General features: G+C 40.2%; 2 protein-coding genes across 10 annotated transcripts in view; one reads left to right on the forward strand and one right to left on the reverse strand.

Annotated features, from left to right (window-relative positions):
- Positions 1–11,048, forward strand: part of rhbdf1a (rhomboid 5 homolog 1a (Drosophila)) — a 383,683-nt gene extending 372,635 nt beyond the window's left edge. For all 9 annotated transcript variants that reach the window (XM_072268572.1, XM_072268574.1, XM_072268575.1 and 6 more), the window contains 2 exons: positions 4,364–4,517; positions 10,094–11,048. In XM_072268572.1, coding sequence (XP_072124673.1) covers positions 4,364–4,517; positions 10,094–10,513 — 574 coding nt within the window. In that variant the 3' untranslated portion in view covers positions 10,514–11,048. The remainder of the gene's footprint in view (positions 1–4,363; positions 4,518–10,093) is intronic.
- Positions 11,049–15,678: 4,630 nt separating this feature from the next.
- On the reverse strand, positions 15,679–21,333 carry LOC140202949 (serotonin N-acetyltransferase-like). The gene is made up of 3 exons (XM_072268578.1): positions 20,518–21,333; positions 19,167–19,321; positions 15,679–16,947 (listed from the first exon to the last, which is right to left on the reverse strand). Exons 1-3 carry the CDS (start codon positions 20,861–20,863, stop codon positions 16,642–16,644), a joined length of 807 nt encoding a protein of 268 aa, XP_072124679.1. The 5' UTR covers positions 20,864–21,333; the 3' UTR covers positions 15,679–16,641.
- Between the last annotated feature and the right edge of the window lie 752 nt (positions 21,334–22,085).

Here is a 22,085-nt window from a genome sequence, read left to right on the forward strand (position 1 = left end):
GAACAATCACGTTCATGGAAAGATCATGACTGCTCACGTCTACAACACGGCACGTAGTGAACAAACAAATTTTCTTGGAACTCGCTATTTGAATCAGGCTGCTTCTGACTGACATCAGTTGGTAGAGTGATTAATTGCCCACTATGGAATTAACATCATAGTAAACCTCCGTGCTACATGCAATCCCTCCTTTCCTTTTTTTTTTCCAATTTTTTTGGCTTCATATTTTTTTTTTCTCTCTCCGGTGCAAAGGCTGCTCTTGCCGTTCCTTATTGCTCCTGGCCTTCCTGGTTTGCCATCGCATTTGCCCGATGGCACATCATCCAAGGTGCTATACCAGGTTCCATCCACTTCCTCCTCATCAGTACCACTTTGCTTAACTTGATACTTTGCTTATAAATCGTCAGTCCAGTTATCTGACTTCCAGTGTTGGTTCCTTAAATAAATTCATGTAAAGCTAGAATTGCAATTGAGCTTTGGGCTCAACCAGTTTTTTTCCCTTGTTCTATGAAGGGCAGCATGGTAGCATAGTAGTTAGCACAACGCTTTATACAGTACAGGTGACCCAGGTTCAGTTCCCATCACTGCCTGTAAGGAGTTTGTACGTTTTCCCCATGACCATGTGGGTTTCCTCCGGGTGCTCTGGTTTCTTCCCACAGTTGAAAGACCTATCGGTTGGTAAATTAAAGCAACACACATAAAAGTTGCTGGTGAACGCAGCAGGCCAGGCAGCATCTGTAGGAAGAGGTGCAGTCGACGTTTCAGGCCGAGACCCTTCGTCAGGACGTTAGGGTCTCGGCCTGAAACGTCGACTGCACCTCTTCCTACAGATGCTGCCTGGCCTGCTGCGTTCACCAGCAACTTTTATGTGTGTTGCTTGAATTTCCAGCACCTGCAGAATTCCTATTGGTTGGTAGATTAGTTGGTCTCTGTAAATTGTCCCATTATTAAGCTAGGGTTATATCAGGGGTATGTTGGGTGGTGTGGCTCGAAGTGCCTATTCTGTGCTGTATCTCAATAAAATAAAGTAAAACTCCATTCCTCTCCTTGGTAATAGTATGAATCTGAGCAAACCTTTTGCAACCTGACCATCAGGCTGAGTCCTGAATTGAGCTTTGCAACATGTATCAACACCACTGAAGGCACTCATTTCCATCTTGCATTCCTTCACCCAACTCCACAACTCAGCTCATTTACCTGGAACTCTCAACCACACCTTGGTAGTAAACTAAAGTTTGGCGATTATTTCATTGCACCTCTGCCTTGCCTCTCTTGCTCTGCTAAGGCAATTCAAAACTGTTACACCTATGTTGTGTACTAAATCCCATTAACTCACCACCCTTGTCCTTTCAGTGTCAGATATTTATTGATTTGTGATTTCCCTTTTCTTTCAAGTCTCTTTGTGACTTTGTCCTTCCACATTTCCAACCTGCTCTGCTTCTGACTACCCTCAGATCTAATCACACCAGCACAGCCGCAGCTTTGATCGCAAGGGTCTTGTGTTCTAGAATTTCCTCCCTAGTTTCTGTTTCCTCCACGGTGCTCCTTAACACCTACCTCTCTAGTCAAGCCTTTAAACATCTGCCTGTGTCTTGGCACTGTATTGTGTTTTATGTTAATGGGAAGGAGCAGTGGACATGCTTTTGCGTTTATAAAAAACACTAAATCAATTGATCTTGGCGTAGAGATCGTCAATAAGGTCAGTGGTTGTTCAGTTCAACTAATAACTTCAGTACTTTCTTCCTTTAGAAGAGAAATTTGGGCAATTTTATTGACATGTTCTAGTAACTAGACTGTCTAAAGTTGCTGCATCCTGATACTGTCAGTCGTGAGCAGGAGCAATACACAGAAGCATGTGTTAATTTTGGCACCCATATCAATGTTTTTCTCCACACAATCATTAGAATGTCAGTGAAACGTTATATAAAATCAAAGTTGTTTGTGTGTTTCTTTTAAAATGTTGAGATTAAAATGAAAATGGAGATGCTGTGCACAGCAAAAGTGGGGAGTAACTGATACCACGATGGCTAAATGTTTTTAAGGTCTTTTTGATGGATCTTGAAAGACTACAGTAGAAATAGGATATGATATTTGTAGTAGTTTTGCCAAGCAGCTGTGTAACCTGAAGTAAGTAAAACCCAGAGGCTACATAAGATGGATTGCTGGATTCATAATCACTATCACTCCAATCTCATTATAAACTGTAGAGATAATCCTGCAACGGCCAGTCACATGAACCTTCCACAGAACATAGTTCTAATTCTCACCTTCAACCTGGCTATTAATGCCTGCATTTCTTCATAAGCTTCGCCTGCACGTGTCTGAACACTGGCAAATAGAATCAGCTTTGTGCAGCTTATTCCAAGGTAAACCATTTAATAAATGGAAAGGCAATACTTAGTCAAGCAATGCTTCAATGGCTTTCTCTTCAGCTGTCCTGTGCCGTTCTAACCAACATGGATGACATTATAGTATCTTCCACTCACCATTTACTGACCAGTAGGGTACTTATGAGTTGTGTGTTCTGCAAAGCGTGTATAAGCTTGAAATCAGTTTTCATCTGTAAGAAAGTAAGTTGGAGACTTCAATAAACCTCGCCTCACGAGTGGGATGCTGAGCGAGTTGAGAGGACTAAATGTGTAAGGAATCTGTTTTAAGGAAGGAAAATGGAAACCTTTCTTTTTAATCTGGTAATTACTAAGCTCTTATGTTTGTACTCAATAGTTGATACCACTTGTCCTATTTTTGAGCACTCTGGAGATTCTCATATGGAAGTACTTGACACAGAATGCTGGGTGTGTGAAAAGCCCTGCCAGGTTGGTACTAGAGACAGACACATTGGGACGTTTGGAAAAAACTATTAGATAGGCACGTGGATGATAGAAAAAAAATGGTGGGCTATGTAGGATGGAAGGGTTAGATTGATCTTAAAGCAGATTAAAAGGTCAGCACAATATCATTGGCCAAGGGACCTGTACTGTGCTGTTATGTTCTAAATGCCAGTAAATAGAGAAAATATTTTTTTGATTTTTTTTATCACTAACTTCCTATAAATTGACATCATGTGTATTGCATCAATGACTAAGCAAATGCACTTGACCTACATGCTGTAGTACAGAAACTTTTAATGCTCTTTTAATCCAATTATTGTACCATTTAAATGCCCCATGTTATAAAGTGCTCACCATGCTAGTCAATCTCAGTAAATGATTTGAGCAGAACGCTGGTCACCTCTAAAACTTTCAGATTTAGGTTCCCTTTGATATAGTAGCAAAATACAAGAGACAGGATCTGGAAGCAAAAGCTAAACACAACAGCCTGAGATGTTGTCTTTTTCTCCACTGTATCCATGTGATTTCAGCATTTCCTGTTTTTAACTGGATGTAGTGTTATTCTTGCCAGCCAGCCACACTTCTGTTGTTATCACTAGTGTCCTGACTTGGATGATTATGAGTTCATGTCTCACTCTAGAAACTCTGAGCAGCGTGTCAAAGGTTAATTTATTGCAGATGGATTCTGTGTAGCTGGAAGATCCAGACTTCATATTTTCCCATTCTAATAGCCCTCAAAGATGATGACTATGAGTGCAGTAAATGCTGCTGCCTGGCTTCTCCAGCGATTCGGGCTCAATTCTGATTTCTGATCTTGTCCATGTTGATCTTGCACGTTTTCTGTCAGCACAAGGGTTTAGTCTAGGTGGTCCGGTTTCCACCCACATCTCAAAGACCTACTGGTAGATTATGCCTACGAGTTGACCCAAGCCTGAAGTGTAGTCTGGTCATGTGAGTATGAAAGACTACCGAAACTCTAAAATACTGTAAATCGATTGAACTCTTCAGTCATAAGCAAACATCTCCCCTTCTGGTGTACTGATTTGAGGGAACGTAATTAATAAGCAGATGAAGATGGTTGGGCCTGGACACAGTTATTGTTTTTGAATTGAATATTTACATGTTTCTCAGTCGAAGCTGAAGGGAATGCTGTCAAACTATGGGCAGTACAGAGGACTGGCAACGAATTTCACAGATTCATGACTCTTTGGCTAAAGAAATTCAGCCTCATCTCCATTCTAAAAGGATGCCCTCTATTCTGAGGCTGTGTCCTCTGGTCCTAGACTCCCCCACCATAGGAAACATCCCCTGCACATCCACTCTATTGAAACCTTTCAACATTTGTTAGGTTTCAATGAGGACACCCCCAATTCTTCTAAATCCCAAATGTGTATGGTGTACAAAATTTTGATCATGTGTTGTTTTACAGGTTTGGAGAGTTCTATGATTTCGAGTGACAAAAGTAAAAGCCCTTTTTGATACATGGAAAGTGTACGTTGGTGGTCACGCTCATTTATTTTATCGCCCCACAGGATTCTCCACTGCTTTGTGTCCATCTGCTTCCAAATGACAATCCTTAGGGACCTGGAAAAATTGGCGGGGTGGCTTCGGATATCTATAATCTACATCCTGAGTGGGATTACAGGAAACCTGGCCAGTGCCATATTCCTCCCTTACCGAGCAGAGGTGGGTAAATCCTTCTGGCAATGCACTTGTGTATAATTTACATTCTGTACTTTTTGTGAACCGACACGTTTGTGATGTTGCTGCAAGGTTTTCATTGCACCCGTACCTTACTGTACTTGGGCACATGACAATAAATTCACTTGGCTTTCTATGGTACATAGCTGTTGTCCTAGCTGAAGTGAAATTGATGAAATTTCCTCAACATATCTCCAGGCTTCAACCAAACTTTAAAACCAATTTTGCTACTTTTAGCAAAGGAAGCCGCTTGTCTTTCTTTTTTAAGCCCCTTTGCTAAATCCACAGGGATCAAATATATACTCACCAGAGCTGAGAAAAGTAAGTAATTCCTCATCATTAAAGGAAGCCTTCTAACATTGTAGATGGCACTATTGCAGTAGCACAGTTCAGCTGTTTCATTATCTGAATATAAGACCATAAGACAAGGAGCAGAGATCAGCCATTCGGCCCATCGAGTCTGCTCCACCATTTTATCATGAGCTGATCCATTCTCCCATTTAGTCCCACTCTCCTGCCTTCTCACCATAACCTTTGATGCCCTGGCTACTCAGATACCTATCAATCTCTGCCTTAAATACACCCAATGACTTGGCCTCCACTGCCGCCCGTGGCAACAAATTCCATAGATTCACCACCCTCTGACTAAAAAAATTTCTTCGCATCTCTGTTCTGAATGGGCGCCCTTCAATCCTTAAGTCATGCCCTCTCGTACTAGACTCCCCCACCATGGGAAACAACTTTGACACATCCACTCTGTCCATGCCTTTCAACATTCGAAGTATTGCTATGAGGTCCCCCTCATTCTTCTAAACTCCAAGGAATACAGTCCAAGAGCGGACAAACGTTCCTTATATGTTAACCCTCTCATTCCCAGAATCATTCTAGTGAATCTTCTCTGTACCCTCTCCAACTTCAGCACATCCTTCCTTAAATAAGGAGACCAAAATTGCCCACAGTATTCCAAGTGAGATCTCACCAGCGCCTTATAGAGCCTCAACATCACATCCCTGCTTCCATACTCTATTCCTCTAGAAATGAATGCCAACACTGCTTTCGCCTTCTTCACTATTGACTCAACCTGGAGGTTAACCTTAAGGGTATCCTGTACGAGGACTCCCAAGTCCCGTTGCATCTCAGAACTTTGAATTCTCTCCCCACTTAAATAATCGTCTGCTCGTTTATTTCTTCTGCCAAAATGCATAACCATACACTTTCCAACATTGTATTTCATTTCCCACTTCTTTGCCCATTCTTCCAATCTATCCAAGTCTCTCTGCAGACTCTTCATTTCCTCAGCACAACCAGCCTCTCCACCTACCTTTGTATCATCAGCAAGCTTAGCCACAAAGCCATCTATTCTATAATCCAAGTCGTTGATGTACAACGTAAAAAGAAGCGGCCCCAACACGGACCCCTGTGGAACACCACTGGTAACCGGCAGCCAACCAGCATAGGATCCGTTTATTCCCACTCTCTGTTTCCTGCTAATCAGCCAATGCGCTATCCACGTATGTAACTTTCCCATAATTCCATGGGCTCTTATCTTGTTAAGTAGCCTCGTGTGTGGCACCTTGTCAAAGGCCTTCTGAAAATCCAAATATACAACATTCACTGCATCTCCCTTGTCTAGCCTACTTGTAATTTCCTCAAAAAATTGTAATAGGTTTGTCAAGCAGGACTTTCCTTTAAGGAATCCATGCTGAGTTCTGCCTATCTTGTCATATGCCTCCAGGTACTCCGTAACCTCATCCTTGACAATCGACTCCAACAACTTCCCAACCACCGATGTCAAGCTAACAGGTCTCTAATTTCCTTTTTGCTTCCTTGCCCCCTTCTTAAATAGCGGAGTGACATTTGCAATCCTCCAGTCCTCCGGAACCATGCCAGAATCTATCAACTTTTGAAAGATCATCACTAACGCCTTCGCAATCTCCACAGCTACTTCCTTCAGAACACGAGGGTGCATTCCATCTGGTCCTGGAGATTTATCTACCTTTAGACTATTCAGCTTCCTGAGTACTTTCTCTGTCGTAATTGTGACTGCGCACACTTCTCTTCCCTGCCACCCTTGAGTGTCCGGTATACTGCTGATGTCTTTCCTCAGTGAAGACTGATGCAAAATACTCGTTCAGTTCCTCCGCCATCTCCTTATCTCCTATTACAATTCCTCCAGTATCATCTTCTAGCGGTCCTAAATCTACTCTCACCTGTCTTTTACTCTTTATATACTTGGAAAAAGCTTTTACTATCCTCTTTGATATTATTAGCTAGCTTCCTTTCATAGTTCATCTTTTCCCTCTTAATGACCTTCTTAGTTTCCTTTTGTAAGCTTTTAAAAACTTCCCAATCATCTGTCTTCCCACTAATTTTTGCTTCCTTGTATGCCCTCTGCTTTAACTTTGGCTTTGACTTCTCTTGTCAGCCACGGTTGCATCCTTTTTCCATTCGAAAATTTCTTCTTTTTTGGAATATACCTGTCTTGCACCTTTCTCACTTCTCGCATAAACTCCAGCCGCTGCTGCTCTGCCATCCTTCCCGCCAGTGTCCCTTTCCAGTCAACTTTGGCCAGTTCCTCTCTCATGCCACTGTAATTTCCTTTACTCCACTGAAATACCGACACATCAGATTTCGGCTTCTCTTTTTCAAATTTCACAGTGAACTCAATCATGTTATGATCACTGCCTCCTAAGGGTTCCTTCACCTCAATCTCTCTAATCACCTCCGGTTCATTACACAACACCCAATCCAGTACAGCCGATCCCCTAGTGGGCTCAACAACAAGCTGTTCTAAAAAGCCATCTCGCAGACATTCTACAAATTCTCTCTCTTGAGATCCAGTGCCGACCTGATTTTCCCAATCCACTCGCATGTTAAAATCCCCCACAATTATCATAACACTGCCCTTCTGACAAGCCTTTTCTATTTCCAGTTGTAATTTGTAGTCCACATCACTGCAGCTGTTTGGAGGCCTGTATGTAACTGCCATCAGGGTCCTTTTACCCCTGCGATTTCTTAGCTCAACCCATAAAGATTCTGCACCTTCCAATCCTATGTCACCTCTTTCTAATGATTTAATATCATTTCTGACCAATAAAGCCACGCCTCCCCCTCTGCCTACCTTCCTGTCCTTCCGATACACCGTGTATCCTTGGATGTTCAGCTCCCAGAGACATGCATCCTTTAGCCACGTCTCAGTGATGGCCACAATATCATACCTGCCAATCTGTAGCTGTACGACAAGATCATCCACCTTATTCCTTATGCTGCGTGCATTTAAGTATAACACCTTAAGACCAGTATTTGGTACTGCAACTTTATTGCACTGCAACTCATCCCAATGGCTACAAATTTGCCCCATCATCTGCCTGTCTTCCTGACATCTGAAATCTTCTCATAATTAGCTGATTGAATACATTCTCTAAAGATGGCTTCGAACTGCAACTTGTTTATACAAGTGTTTTGTAGTTGCTTGTATTGAAGAAGCACAAAAGGCAGTGAAGATAATTTTGGACAGAACAATTTTTTGTTATGATTTGTAAACAGCAAAATGTCTGTTATGCTGGTAGGAGCAAATTGCTGGTAGCTTTGAGGTAAACATCGACCATGTACTACAATTTTAAAAGGCGGAGGCAGTCTGAATAATTTTTAAACCAGAACCCTGCAATTTTGCAACCACCACCTTCTAATTGTGTCCATTAGCATGTTTTTAAATTGGCTGTTTGTGTCACTTTAATGAAGGTATATTCAGATTATGTCAAAGGCTGCTGAGGTTGAAAGACCATTCTGAAGTAGGTTGGCTGCTTTACCTGATGTAGTTTTCCCCACAGCACTCGGTGTTTTACTAAATGAATCTGACATTAGTTAACAAAGAAGAAAAGCACTGGCTGGGCTGTAAATTTTCATCTTTATTGCAGTCATCAGTGGTAATGATAGGTTAGTCTAAATGCTTTCCAAAAGTATAATACCATAATGAGCTTCAACTTCCATGACAATTATGGACTGGGCTGTCATTTTCTAAAGTTGGTAAACAACTAGCCTTTTGGGCACTGCAGCAGGCTAAGTACTTATCCGTGAGACATAGGAGCAGAATTAGGCCATTCAGCCCTTCAAGTCTGCTCTGCCATTCCATCCTAACTGATTTATTATCCATTTCAACCCTTTGAATGATTTCCTGATAGAGCTTAAATTAATGGAAAAGAAAATTTCAGCCCTCCTCTTGCCCTCACCACTTCCCCAAAAGCATCACCAGCTGCAAGGATACCAGGTGAACTTGTATGAATCAGATCAAGTTACTGCTACACATAATTATGTGGCCCTTAATTAGCTATGGAGTAATCAAGCTTGCTTAGAGGGCCTTGGGAAAGCTGAAACAAAATGCTGGAAACATTCAGTAGTGTGGAAAGATGAACAGTAAATGAAGAGCAGAAACCCAGAGTGCAGAAGAAAATTTAGTGCATGATGTTTGAAGTTCCTCATAGAAAGTTCTCCATTCCTAACAATAAAGGACTAGAACTGTCATTAGGTGACCACACCAAACCCTGACATTGAATCCCAGCTAACCCACTGGATTCTTTGTGTCTCAGACTCAGTGATTCAACAACGGTTACGTGAAGGATAGCTTTGTTCAAGAAAGAAGATTGCCCTTTGTGAACTTAGAGCACTTTTACACTGGACTTGACAATCGGTGTCAGTGTTACAAATTTTACAACAAATTTCTGAACAATGTGCTGAGAACAAGGCTGTTACGTTTTAGTGAGTCAACCAAGGTTTTTAATATCCCAAGTGTGTAATCAAGCTATGCCTGCTACTGAGAGTTGTCATTCATTCTATTAAGTGACAGTTTTTCACGCTTCTCGTTTAATGGCAGTCACACTACCACAGGGTGCCCCAGACTGTTAGTCTCAGTGCTGCAGGGTGTTCTGTTCTTTTGGCTGCAGTGTTCCCCTACATAGTTGCAGTGGTGCTCCAGGGTGCCCCATCATCTTAACATCAAGCCCACAGAGAGGTGAATGTACCTTGCATAGTCTTGTTAATTGCTATGTAGGTTGTGTGCAGGAACAATCCATGTGTGACCCTCCTGAGCACTTAGCACTACTTTCTGTTCATCAGGCAGAATCTAACAGGTGAGAACAATGTCAAATAGAAGAAGTGCTTCCATTTTGGGATGCAAGAGTCTTGAGTTGCCACAAACTTAGGACATGAGATATAGGAGCAGAATTAGCCATCTTGGCCCATCGAGTCTGCTCCACCATTTTATCATGACTGATCCACCATTTTATCATGACTGATCTATTTCCTTCTCAGCCCCAGTCTCCTGCCTTTTTTAATCTCTACTCAATTTTAGGAAGATAACTTTGTCAAGATATAGTCAACTTTTTTTGACTGAAGCAGTGGAAAAAAAATAAAACTTTACTGGCAGCCAGATGAAAAGAAAATTGCTCCTTAAAGCAGGCCTTTGCAAAAGTGAATTTTATGGGGGAGCAGTCATATTAAATTGGGAAGATGCGCTTTTTGTGAAATAGTACATTAAAAATATTTTATTTTTTTTTTTATTTAAGGTTGGACCAGCAGGATCACAATTTGGTATCCTTGCCTGTCTTTTTGTGGAGCTCTTCCAGAGTTGGCAAATCCTAGCAAGACCTTGGAAGGCATTTGTCAAACTGGTGGCTCTCGTCCTCTTCCTCTTCGCCTTTGGTCTCCTCCCGTGGATTGACAATTTTGCCCATATATCTGGCTTCATCAGTGGATTCTTCCTATCATTTGCCTTCCTCCCATATATCAGCTTTGGGAGATTTGACTTGTACCGCAAGCGATGTCAGATCATGATCTTCCTTGTCACCTTTGTAGGACTGTTTGCAGGACTAGTGGTCTTGTTTTACGTCTACCCAATAACTTGTGAATGGTGCGAATACCTAACTTGTATTCCTTTCACAGATAAATTCTGTGAAAAATATGACCTCAATGCACATCTACATTAGTCAGTCTGCAAGGCGCATCAATCAATGTTACAGATTTGGTTGTCAACAGTATTTGCATCATGGAGTCCTTAAGAAGAATTTACCAAGATTTTGATGGTGATATTCAAGTAATCCTTCAACTCCTCACCTGATGTCTTTTTTAATTAAAAAAATAATTACACTTAGCATTTGATGCTCAAGTTACATCTCTGGACTGTGGACACCATCTCTAAGTATGACCTACGTGCCTTCCCCATTATTTTTGAACCAATGTTTTGTGCTGCCAATTTTGTATTACACTAGTTTTAGCACTAAATCAAATCTTGTATTGTTTACTACTGCTAAAGTGGTGATAAATTGCAGGTAGTGTTTTAGCTACCATCTGACTGGACTGCAAGTTTGCAGAATACATCATCGAAGCCTTACTGAGTCTTCAGTTTTAAATTTGAATGTTGTCATCATCTTTCCCTCGGCTTGCTCTTGAAATGATACCATCACATATAAGACTTCAAGAATAGAAGATCGCTGTTAAACACATGAAATTTTACATTTATAATCATTACAGGAAAATCTAACTCTTGTCACACCCTCCTCCTCACTTCCCACTTATTGTGAACTCTGCCATTTATTTGAGTCTGGAAATTTTTAGAATCATCGTATTCCTGGTTTCAGGTAGATAAGTCACAGACATGGAATTTCAACCTAAATGGATCTGGATTAAATTAATACTCATACCCAATATCAGAATGATGGAACTTAAAGAAAAAAAGGAATCCTAGCCATAGCTGAATTATTATTTCTTGTTTTCCATTTCATTCGTGATGTATTTTGAGGGAATACATTTTCTGCAAGTGACAGAAATTGGATCTGTGATTAAACTTGATAGTTTATAAACACTAACCTTGTTTCTGACAACAATAAAAGTTCATTGGCTGTATTATATGGTTGGATTATTGTTACAAACCACAAGGTTCTGCTTCATGTTTGGAAACTAAGGTGCAAAGTTTTCTAATACAATCAATTAATTTTGATATTCTAGAGATCCTCAAGAAATGTAATGAAGGCAGTCTGTTTCCAGTTTTACATTGTGTCATTCATTCATAGCAAATCCAAGATCCTCATTGAAAAATCTCTGGGTCTGAGTAGAGTGCCTCCCTTACTCCCCGGGTGATGACCACAGACTCCGACTGGTGCCTGTACTTCAGCTGTTCTGGCTGCACAGTGGTGCAGTTGGGAGATCTGCTTCCTCACAACTCCAAAGACCCAGATTCAAAACTGATCTTCAGTGTTGACTGTGTGAAGTTTGCACATTCTTTCTATGATAGTTCCAGATGCCCCAAGTTTCTCCCAGGTCTCAAAGATGTGCAGGCTGGCATGTTAATCAGCAATTGTAAATACCCCCTAGTGCATTGGTAAGTGGTAGATAGAATCTGGAGTAATTAATGAGATTGAGGGGAGAAGAAAATAACAGGGTTAGGATTTGTGCAATGTGTACTTGATGGTCAGTGTGGATTTGAATGGCTGAAGAGCCTTTTTCAATACCACATGAACTTACTTGCATGGGCACACTTTCCTGTAGGAACCCCACACAACAGCTTGCTATGCTGAAGTCCATGTGGCAGGAGCCGTTTGCTCCCAATCTCGGCTCACCCCATTGATGTGATAGGGTGGTATCACCACAAGAAAAGCAGGGTTGGGAATAGGTGAGATGGGCAGTGGGTGGTGTTCTCTGAGCCACTGTCTTGAGTTTTCTTTGTAAGGCACAGTTTTCCTGTCACCTCATCCTCAAAGATGCATTGGAAAATTCAACTAAATAAAGTGAACGAGAAACATATGCATTTAATCAGTGAAATACACAGATCATTACAGTCTCAATTTTTTAAATTTGCATAATTTCATGAAAGAACATTGTATATATTTAATCTAAATCTCAAAGTAGTACTGTTCAAACTTATTAACTTTGCTGGATATAATTTATGGTCTAAAGTGACAGGAACAATTATGACACTAACTCTAAGGCATTTCCTCATCTTAACCACAAATTGTTAAATTATATTACATCAGACATTTAATTCCGCTTGCCGTTTAAGTGTGATTTTTTAAAAAATATAAGGACTTGTACATTAGCAAGTCTACATCAATAAGCATTATTATTCATGACTACACCTAACACCTATGATGGAAATTACCCAGATACATTTTATCACTACATAATTGCAGGTTTCCCATGGGAAAGTTCACAGTAAGTTCATTATCACAGTACATATATGTCACCATATACAACCCTGAGACCTGTTTTCTTGTTGCCATACTCAGTGAGTTCCAGAAACATAATAGAAACAATGAAAGACCACACCCAACAGGCAAAACTGCAATTATTTTATGAATAATAATTGAAAATTATTTTTTCTCACGCAAGCAGAATTTCCTCCTAATTTCATATTGTCTAATGTGGTAAAATTCATGTCAATACTACATTAAATTTATAACACTGCAATAAGCCATATGGCCAAACAAATAACTGCTAGTGTTTGGAGAGCCACATGAATCTGTTACCATCCTACTTTGGAAATAGAGTTAGTTCATAGGTACATGCATACAGTAAGAAATTTCATTTTATACACCATCAATACAGATAATTTCAAAACATAAGTGTATTGAGATAATACAAGTGAAAAATAATAAGAGAATTCAGAGCATAGTGTCACTGTTACAGGGGAAGTGCCCTGCAAGTAGTAATGGTATGCAGGGGCCATTATGTTATAAATTGTGGGGTCAAAAGTTCATCTCTAACTTCTAAGACACCCATTCAAAATCCTTATAGCAGTGGGATAGAAGTTGTCCTTGAACCTAGTGGTACAAGTTTTCAACCTTTCATATCTTCTGCCCTATGCATTGGGGGTAGAAGAGAAAATATCTGGGGTGGGTGGGGTCTTTGATAATGCTGGCTGCTGTTCCGAAGTCGTGGGAAATGTAGAAGGAGTCCAAAGAGAGGAGGCTTTGCTGTCACCATAATCCTTTAAACCACACTTTCTCAAGAGCTGATGGCTTTTTCTATTACCATAACACAAGGCTATTAATAACTATGTAAGAAGCAACTTACAGATGGTGGTTTATATGTAAAATGCAAATCATGCATGTGGAATTACTGCTTCGTTATCATTCTGTGGAAATTACATTAAAGTTTCAAGAAATCAAAGGCAAGATGATTAACTGGGATCAATTGTAATATGAAAATTTCACAGGCTTCTGATAAGAAGCATTCTCATCACTTGATCAGGAAACATTTTTGAAAAAAACTCTGACCTGCTGAATAGTTCAGTCAACTAGAACTATTAATTAAGCGGAAGGGAATTAAAATCTTAACCTATTTTCGTTCGTCATAAATACTGTTGTGAGGCTCAATTCACATGTAATAAATAATTCCATCCTAAACCTTTCCTGTCCATGTACTTATCTAGATAGCTTTTAAATATTGCTGATGTTCAAACTCCAACCACTATTTCTGGTAGCTCATTCCAAATGCAGATCAAGCTTCATGTGCCCTTTTAAATCTCTCATGCCTGATCTTAAACCTTTGTCCTCATGTTTTTAGAGACCACTTCCTGTGAAAAAGACTGTTCTTTCCATTCACTGCAACCAATGTTTGAAAACCCCCTATTTGTCACATAGCCTTCCTTTGCGTCCTTACATTTTTGTAGTAATTAGTTTGACTTTAGGGAGTTGTTTTTCTAGTCCTTTCAAAATACCATCTTTAAATTAGTTTTGCCGAAGTCAAGGTGGTAATTTTTATAATAGATTTACTACTTGTAAGATTGTTCAAGCTGTGTTGTTTTAATAGCTCCAGTGTGTATAGAATTTGTTCGAGCACTTTTACCTGGGGATTGAATGTATAATATAATTATATTCTGGAGTTTTTTTATTACCAATAAAAATATAATGTTGACCTGCATGTAATAGCCCTCCAATATGCGATGGATGTGCTAATTTTTTAAAAATTGGCTTCTTAGGAACAGAAATATTATGTTTAATGTTCGTTATCAATATATTATTAATATCTTGCACTGAAAGGAAATGAACAATTTCAAAATTGGGATGCCTTGTGCTGCATACTAACCAATACAACCCACAAAGAACCAAATATTAAGCATCGATTGTGTTCAGAAATTTTGGATGACCACTTGTCTCGTACAGTGGCAAAAGCAGCATCAATCCATCTGCCCACCATGTGCAGGAGCAGATAGTTGATTCCTTTACAGTCAATTGAATTAATTATCTTGTGTTGATGATGATAACCAGTCTATTGATGTTACCCACTCTGTACCACTACTCAACTTCTTAAGTTTGAAATTTGGAAGGGAGGGATAAACTTTTGCTAGCACGTGCTTATTTTGGTGGAAGGGGTGCGGAAGCAATAGAAAAATGGCGAGCATGTTATTTCTTGGGTTTTAATCAAAGTTTGTGTTTGTAAGTGGTGGTAAGGTCATTAGTTGACTCTTTGGCTGTCTTTGCAATCATTGAATCATGTTTAATACAGCTCAAATACTGTGAATAAATTGTGAATTCACTGTGAATAAATTGCTTAGAACTATCTTCTCTGTGAGACCCTTGCATGTATATAAATTGATTAAGCTGTAGCCTTGAGCTAAGCCTGCTCTTGAGTGACAGTCTTAAGGTGAAAATTATTAATAGAGGAGTGATACTTTGGAGTTGTTTGAAGTAATCTTTAACAATCAATAGTTTGAACTTTTAAGCCAGTAATTGAATTATTTGAGATTTAAGTATTGTACCAAGTGAGGAAGAGCTTTTAAAACTTTATCTTTTTTACAAGCTTCCAAAATGAGTTAAGAGAACAGGATCAATCTGGATTGAAGCAAAATGCATTGAAGTAATTAATAGAAGATACAAATTGTTCCACGTAATGATGGCTCGAGCAAGAGCAAAAATTGCAAAGTTTCATTAACCTTATGATTTTGAAAAGCATAGCATATGATGCTTTGGTTACTTATTCTTTTTTGACAACTTGTTTGTAATCTTATTCTGAATTTAAATTTGAATGCAAGCACTTCCATATGATATCTACCTGTACTAGATAATTGTTTAACATCTCACGAATTTTCTTTGATGATGTAAAGCTATGAAATAGAAGAAATGATGTGCTGGTAGTGAAGTATACAGTCCGATAATTATTTTAACAGTTTTATTGAAAATGGTATGAGTACAGAGAAAACACTGGTTAACTAATGTAAAATATATCAGAGACAAAATACACTGCCTATAAATAAAACTGAGAAATTTGTTTTTGGCAAAGCGCAGATTACCTCAACTGATTCAAGGCAAATCATATACAATTTAAACTTCAAAAGATGATACACAGTTTGTTACTATGATGAAGAATTCTGATATTCCAAGTTAGGCATTATGTAAAATGGCTGGCTAATGGTCCTGAAGGATTCATCTTGGATCGGTGAAGTTAAAATTACCCTTCTGTGTTTGGCAACCCAAGTCATTAACCTTTTTGTTAAAATTCCATTGCAAATAGAACTAGGACTTGAGGAAAACAAGTTATTATATTGATGGAACATCATTCTAGAATAAATACTAGATCAAGGGTCTATGAGTCGGAAGTATCGAGCATTATTGTTGAATAATGTGACGGCCAGAGTTCCTCTGTTTCTTTCAAAGTTATCGAAAGACAAATGCTCTGTCTGGTTGCAATGCCTGATAGTGTGTTATATACAAATCCATGAACCAATTTATTCATCCAGCTTGATGGACTATAAGGATATTTAAAACTATTTGTAATTGAAGTTCTGTGGCAAACACTGGTTTTAAAAGTGACGCCTCTCAGTAGTTACAATAATTCATAATGCCAGTAGCAACTTTATAGATTTCATTGGGATTAAATGGGACAGGTTTGGGTAAGCAAATGTTTCTGGCCTGTTTATACAGCTGACCGAGTTGAGAACCTCCGCCATGTCAGTCTTTCAAAGGGCCAAATTTGGTTCATTGAAACCTTTTGCACTTTTTAATCTAACATAAACCGTTCATACACCATAGGCTGAAGTTTAATGTGAACACTGTAAATAGCACGGAGAAAATGAAAACAGCATATTTGAAAAAAATAACTAATCTCAACTTAACATGACTCAGAAGCCACTGTTTCTCCGCAAGTAGGCACCACTGCCAAGAACATATTCCATTTCTGTAAATGTGAGGGAACCTACTACAATACCAGAAGGTCCAATCTCTTTAAAGCCTGCTTTTTGGTAGAAAGTAATCAGGAAGTCTTCACACATGAGTACAGCTCTTTTGACTGTAGGAAGACAGCGTAGGTATTGCAAGTATCTCCATAAGATGATCGAACCTTTCCCTTGCTGACGGCATTTGTGGTGAACAGCCAGGACATGGATGTGGACAGTGGAACCTCCTGGAATGTGGATAGTCATAGCATCCTGCATACAATGAAACACATTGTCTGTTATCTTGACAAATATCAAGTATAATACGTGTAGTTTGGATTTGCAGTACAAACATCCAGAAATCTATTGTTCAACATAAGTCATGTCAATGGAGCATGGATTGGTGTGTTTGTAAACATGTGCATTAACATAGTTTATTTATATGGGAAGTATTATAACTATGTGTGTCTGACAATCTGACTGTCAAAAGAACAAAACCTAAAAGGATCAGCATTTCCAAAGCAGGTTAACTGACAGCTGTGGTTCATTGAATATCACGGCTTGTCCCTCCAAACCTATAAGTTCCTGATACTGACCAGCCCTTTAATAGCAGGTCAGAATGACAGGTTTAAGGAACTTCAGGAGGAGGAGGAACGGAAGGTGTACAAGAGGTATGGTGGCACAACCAGTGGTTTCTTGGAGTCAACATTGGGGTAGATGGTGAAAAAGTACAGTGGATCTTTGATTTTCAATAATGTTGGAGCCTAGGTTTAATGTATTTCAACCGTAAGTGGCTTAACCATGAAATAAATGCTTCAGTATTAACTCAGAACATACATTGTCAGAAAGAAATGAACTGCTTAAAGACTAATAGTAATGAATTCTTTTCCCTCACACCTCTTTTATTTCAACCCATGTGATTATGAGCCCTTTCTATTAGTTCAATTTTGGATTAGAATTCAAAACTTCAAGATTTGAGATAAAATATTTGTTCCAAATCACATTGTACTCATTTCTCAAATGTGTCGTGACTCCTGTATCATTGTCTAGAGTATCTGTGTTGAGCATAATGTTCTTATTTACAATTAAAGAGGGGAAAAAGGTGAAGTGAGATAATCTTCTTTGATTCAATTGTGAAAGTGTGTTTACTTTGGTTAAATATGCCTGCTTGCTGTTGTGTTATTTGGTAGCATGTTCTGTGTATCAATGCTGAACTGCAAGAGGTAAAAACTGGATCTTTTTTTTCTCCTATCTAAAAGCAAAACTTTGAAAGACTGCTGATGATCAGAATTATGACAAGGAAGTTGTTATATTACTGGGCTAGTACTCCGAAAACCCTGGAATTATTATCCAGCAATAGAAAACGAAATCCATTTTAAAGTTGGATCAATAAATCGGGAATAAAAATATTTTTAATGAGATACCTCGTGGAATAGAGTCTGCCGGCCCTTTCAGCCGTTCCGTCCAGTAATCCGTGGATTTAATCCTCGCCCAATTTAATTCTAACCAAGGGGCAATTTACAATGACCAATTAACCTACCAACCGCTACGTCTTTGGACTGTGGGTGGAAACGGGAGTACCCGGAGGAAATCAATGCGGACTCGGGGAGAACGTACAAACTCTATACAGGCAGTGGAGGGAATTGAACCCGCGACGCTGGTACTGTAAAGCGTTGTGCTAACTACAACACTACCGTGCAAAGTAGAACTAACAGAAATCGTGTTAGTGATAATGATCATGAAACGAATAATTTTATGTTTAAAAAAAACACCTGGTGTACGAATGTCCACTGGAAAAGGAAAATCCATCCCCCCCTCCCCCCCCCCCCGTTTCTTAAATAACAAGTACAGTGATAGACGAAATCATGTACAGTTCAACAAGTACTCGTCGTGGTCTTTACTGTCATCTCAAAGAATGGCAGAAAAAGTTTAAAAAGTCATACGCTCCGGTAATTTATAATAAAGACATGTATTCTTGAAGAAAGACAACTGCACAGAGGATGAAGGGAAAGAAAACGAGCTACTTTTTTTGGAAAAAAATGTATTGCAATTAAAAGTAAGCAGGCTTAAAGGAAAAAAAATTATTCAGCAACAAAAATGAAAACTATAGCAAAATAATTATCACGGATCACTAATAATATAAACTCAATTTTCAAGTTAAGATTAATCTTATAAATAGATATTTGTATGATTAGATATTTATATAATTATATATATATCGCTTTTCTGTGCCGTTTTACCCTCTGCGAGGTTGGATCATTACGGGCAAAAAAATGCATGAAATCAGCCGATACTCGACGATTCCGGTCGACACTTTACACCATCAGGATTTGCTTTTGGAGTCTTTTCCCCTATGCCCACGCCCTTTGAGTTTGAGTAATATTACCTGATGTGCTGAGTATTTCCAGCACTTTACGCACTGATACACGATAACACTATTATTACACAGTGCAAGACGTTAGTGGTTTCTTTAAAAAACTTAAATCTCTGACCTGCGACAGTTTGTCTTTGTCCCAGCCAGAACCAATAACAAAGGCTACGAGTCTCCCTTCTTCAAACCAGCCCAGGGATAACTCGGGGCACAGTTCTAGGAAGTGTCTCACTTCGTCCATGTGTAAAGGGCACTCTCCGGAGACAGAGATGAAAGCTGAAGGGAAGAAAGCGGAAAGACTTGAGAACGTTTGCTGGTTTATGAGAAGATGTTATATTTTATGAGACTGCATTTCACACTCCGATGAAAGCTAGCATTTGCCGCAATATGCTGAGTTACAAACAATCTGCTCGAGGAACTCAGCGGGTCGAGCAGCATCTGTGGTGGGAAAAGGAACCGTCGATATTTCAGATCGAAACTCTGCGTTGATTAACAATTCCTTTCCTTCCACAGATGTTGGTCCACCCGTTGAGTTTCTGCAGCTGATTGCTTGTTGCTCCAGATTCACGCATCGGCGGGCTCCTGCATTCTCAGAGTTGTACAACCCAGAAATGGACCATTCGGCCCACCAAGTCCCTGCCAACCTTTTTTTCTGCGCGAATGTCATTTGTCCGCCTGAGGACCGTACCCTCGCCATCCCCCTATGTGAATGTTCCGAATGGTACTAAGGGTATTTATCATCTGTTCAACTTCCCACAAACAGAATAGTCCAGTTTATTACTATATTAAAGCACGAAAGTAAAAAGAATTAAAATACAACCTGGAAATGTGAAGCAAAGTTCCGTCGAAAAGTTATACCCGAAACCTTTACTGTTTGAATTCTCTATACGCTGCCTGACTTACTTCCAGCCCTTTCAGTTATTGTTTAAACAAGTATGGTTTTCAATCACTTTTCTATTGATTATTGGAAAGGCAGAAGCTAGGGACCCGGTTTCAGAGAAGTCCAAGCTCCAACATCGAGCAAGCGCTGAAGTTAACATAAAGCCAGCTAACAAAGTCAGACTACTTGCGGCTATTTTAATGTGCTAAAGACGTAAGAGAATGTAGATGCTGGAATCTGGAGCAAAAAAGAATGCTGGAGGAACCCAGCGTATCAGGCGACATCTGGGGAGGCAAATGGACAGTCGACGTTCGGGTCGAGATCCTTCATCCGGACTGAAAAATAGGGATGGGGCGAATCGCCGGCCCGGTGTGAGGGGTTGATGGGGCGAAAGATGGATTCAAGTAAGAAATGATCGTCGACTGTTCATTTCCCTCTATAGACGCCTCCTGACCTTCTGAATTTAAAGGATTAACGGCGGTGCTTTTAGAAAAGGAGTACAAATCTGGGACGAGGGTGGGCGAGTGGGACGGGAGCGGGGTCACTCATCCTGGACTGGATGGCTCCGTCAGCCGCTGGTTCTGATGCCAACCTTCCCTCTCGATTTCGAACACGCTGAGTGCATCGTTCAGGCTCAGGTTGCGGAACTCGCTGGCTGGCAGCGTGTGTCTCCTCCGACCCCGGGGGCTCGAAGCCTCCGAGTATCTTAAAGCGAAAGGCTTGAGGAAAGGAGAGGTGCTGGGCGGGGCCACATCCATCTTCAGGACCAGGTGGCTTGTCCGGAGCTCGCTGCCCGGCTGGTATTCAAGACGCTGGCTGGCAGAGGTCTTTGTGGTCTCCGCGCTCTCTGAACTGTCTGTCTGCCCGCTGCGGCACACGTCCTCATACAGACAAGGACTGATTCCCGTGCACAAGCAATTCATAATCAGCTTAAACATTCAGTGAGAGCTGCCGATTGCCTGGATGACGGAAGCGATTAAAGTTTCCACGCTGTGTTTATAGCACCTTGCTGTGATAAATTCATATAGTATTCTTTTCCCTATTGAGGGCACTTTCGCTGACCTATTTAGCGAAGGACAAAACAAAACGAATCTATGCATATGCATGAAGTACTATTAGTATTCGGTCCTAAACTGACCTAACCCGCCCAGTGACATTATGGGAACAATTAATTGCATTAGTAGGTCACATACTAATCAGAAGCAAGTTCTATGTTAAGAAAAAAAATAGTTCAAATCTGTAATTTTAAACATAATTGTTTCCGGCTCTATAGCATGTTTGCTTTTATCAACTATGAATTCAGTTGCTAAAATGACTTTGTTTTTGCGGTTCTCTGAAGCTTTATATTCAACACATTTCGTTGTGCGCGATGTGTTCTCTTTTATTTGCAGGCTGACTTCGGCAGTGACCGAGTCGGTCACTGTGGCATCCGCAGACACTGCAGCAGCTGGAAGGAGTTGGGTGGAGCTTAGGTAATTTGGCAGGTTGTTACTCCTTCCACCAGCTCTGTTCTCCATGCGAGGCCTTGGGTGGGGTGTGAGTGTGACATCAACAGCAGGGCTAGATCTGTGAGAGTGTAAAGGATAGGCACCAAAGCCGATTGATAGATTGTGAATGAGTGGCTAATGGGGATTTGGAGCACAGACCGGTCCTAAGATTAGCGGTGCCACTGGCAAGTTATGAAACTGGAAGTTTTTCACTGACTTTCACCTGTTTGAGGCCTGAAGTAGCTGTGCCACGCTAACTGGAAGGAATGTTCCTGACCGGACTCCAACCCACCCCTACCTGATACAAGTAATTCCTCCCCCCTCCCCCCACCCTCACTCTTCCTCCAACATGGCTTCTGGGGACGTTAGAGAGTCGTTCACTCCCAGCTTGTGTCTTGGGAACCTCAGTTTTGTGAATAATCACACTAGTTAGTACACTTAAAAAATTTCCTTTCATATTTCCAGGTTAGCATTAATGGGTGGATACTACTCATATAACTGCGCTCCCTGCTGATGAGAGTATCGGAGTTTATCCATTGGTTTGACTGGCTTCGTAAGGAATTCCTGCAACTATCACCAGGGCTATCCAATAAGTTCAGCCAATAAGTACTGCCAATAAGTTCAGCTTTGAGAATTTTAATTATCCCCCTTGGGCAAGTAGTGGCCCTTAAAT

The sequence above is a fragment of the Mobula birostris genome, chromosome 9 (genome assembly GCF_030028105.1).
Source record: "Mobula birostris isolate sMobBir1 chromosome 9, sMobBir1.hap1, whole genome shotgun sequence".
Taxonomy (NCBI): Eukaryota; Metazoa; Chordata; class Chondrichthyes; order Myliobatiformes; family Myliobatidae; genus Mobula; species Mobula birostris.

Coding starts and splice junctions, on each gene's coding strand:
- LOC140202949 (XM_072268578.1), bottom strand. CDS start 20,863: ATGTTTAAGCTGATTATGAATTGCTTGTGCACGGGAATCAGTCCTTGT. Junction 19,322..20,517: donor GTTCGAAATCGAGAGGGAAG/GTTGGCATCAGA, acceptor TCTTCCCTTCAG/CTTTCATCTCTGTCTCCGGA. Junction 16,948..19,166: donor ACAAAGACAAACTGTCGCAG/GTCAGAGATTTA, acceptor CATTGTATGCAG/GATGCTATGACTATCCACAT.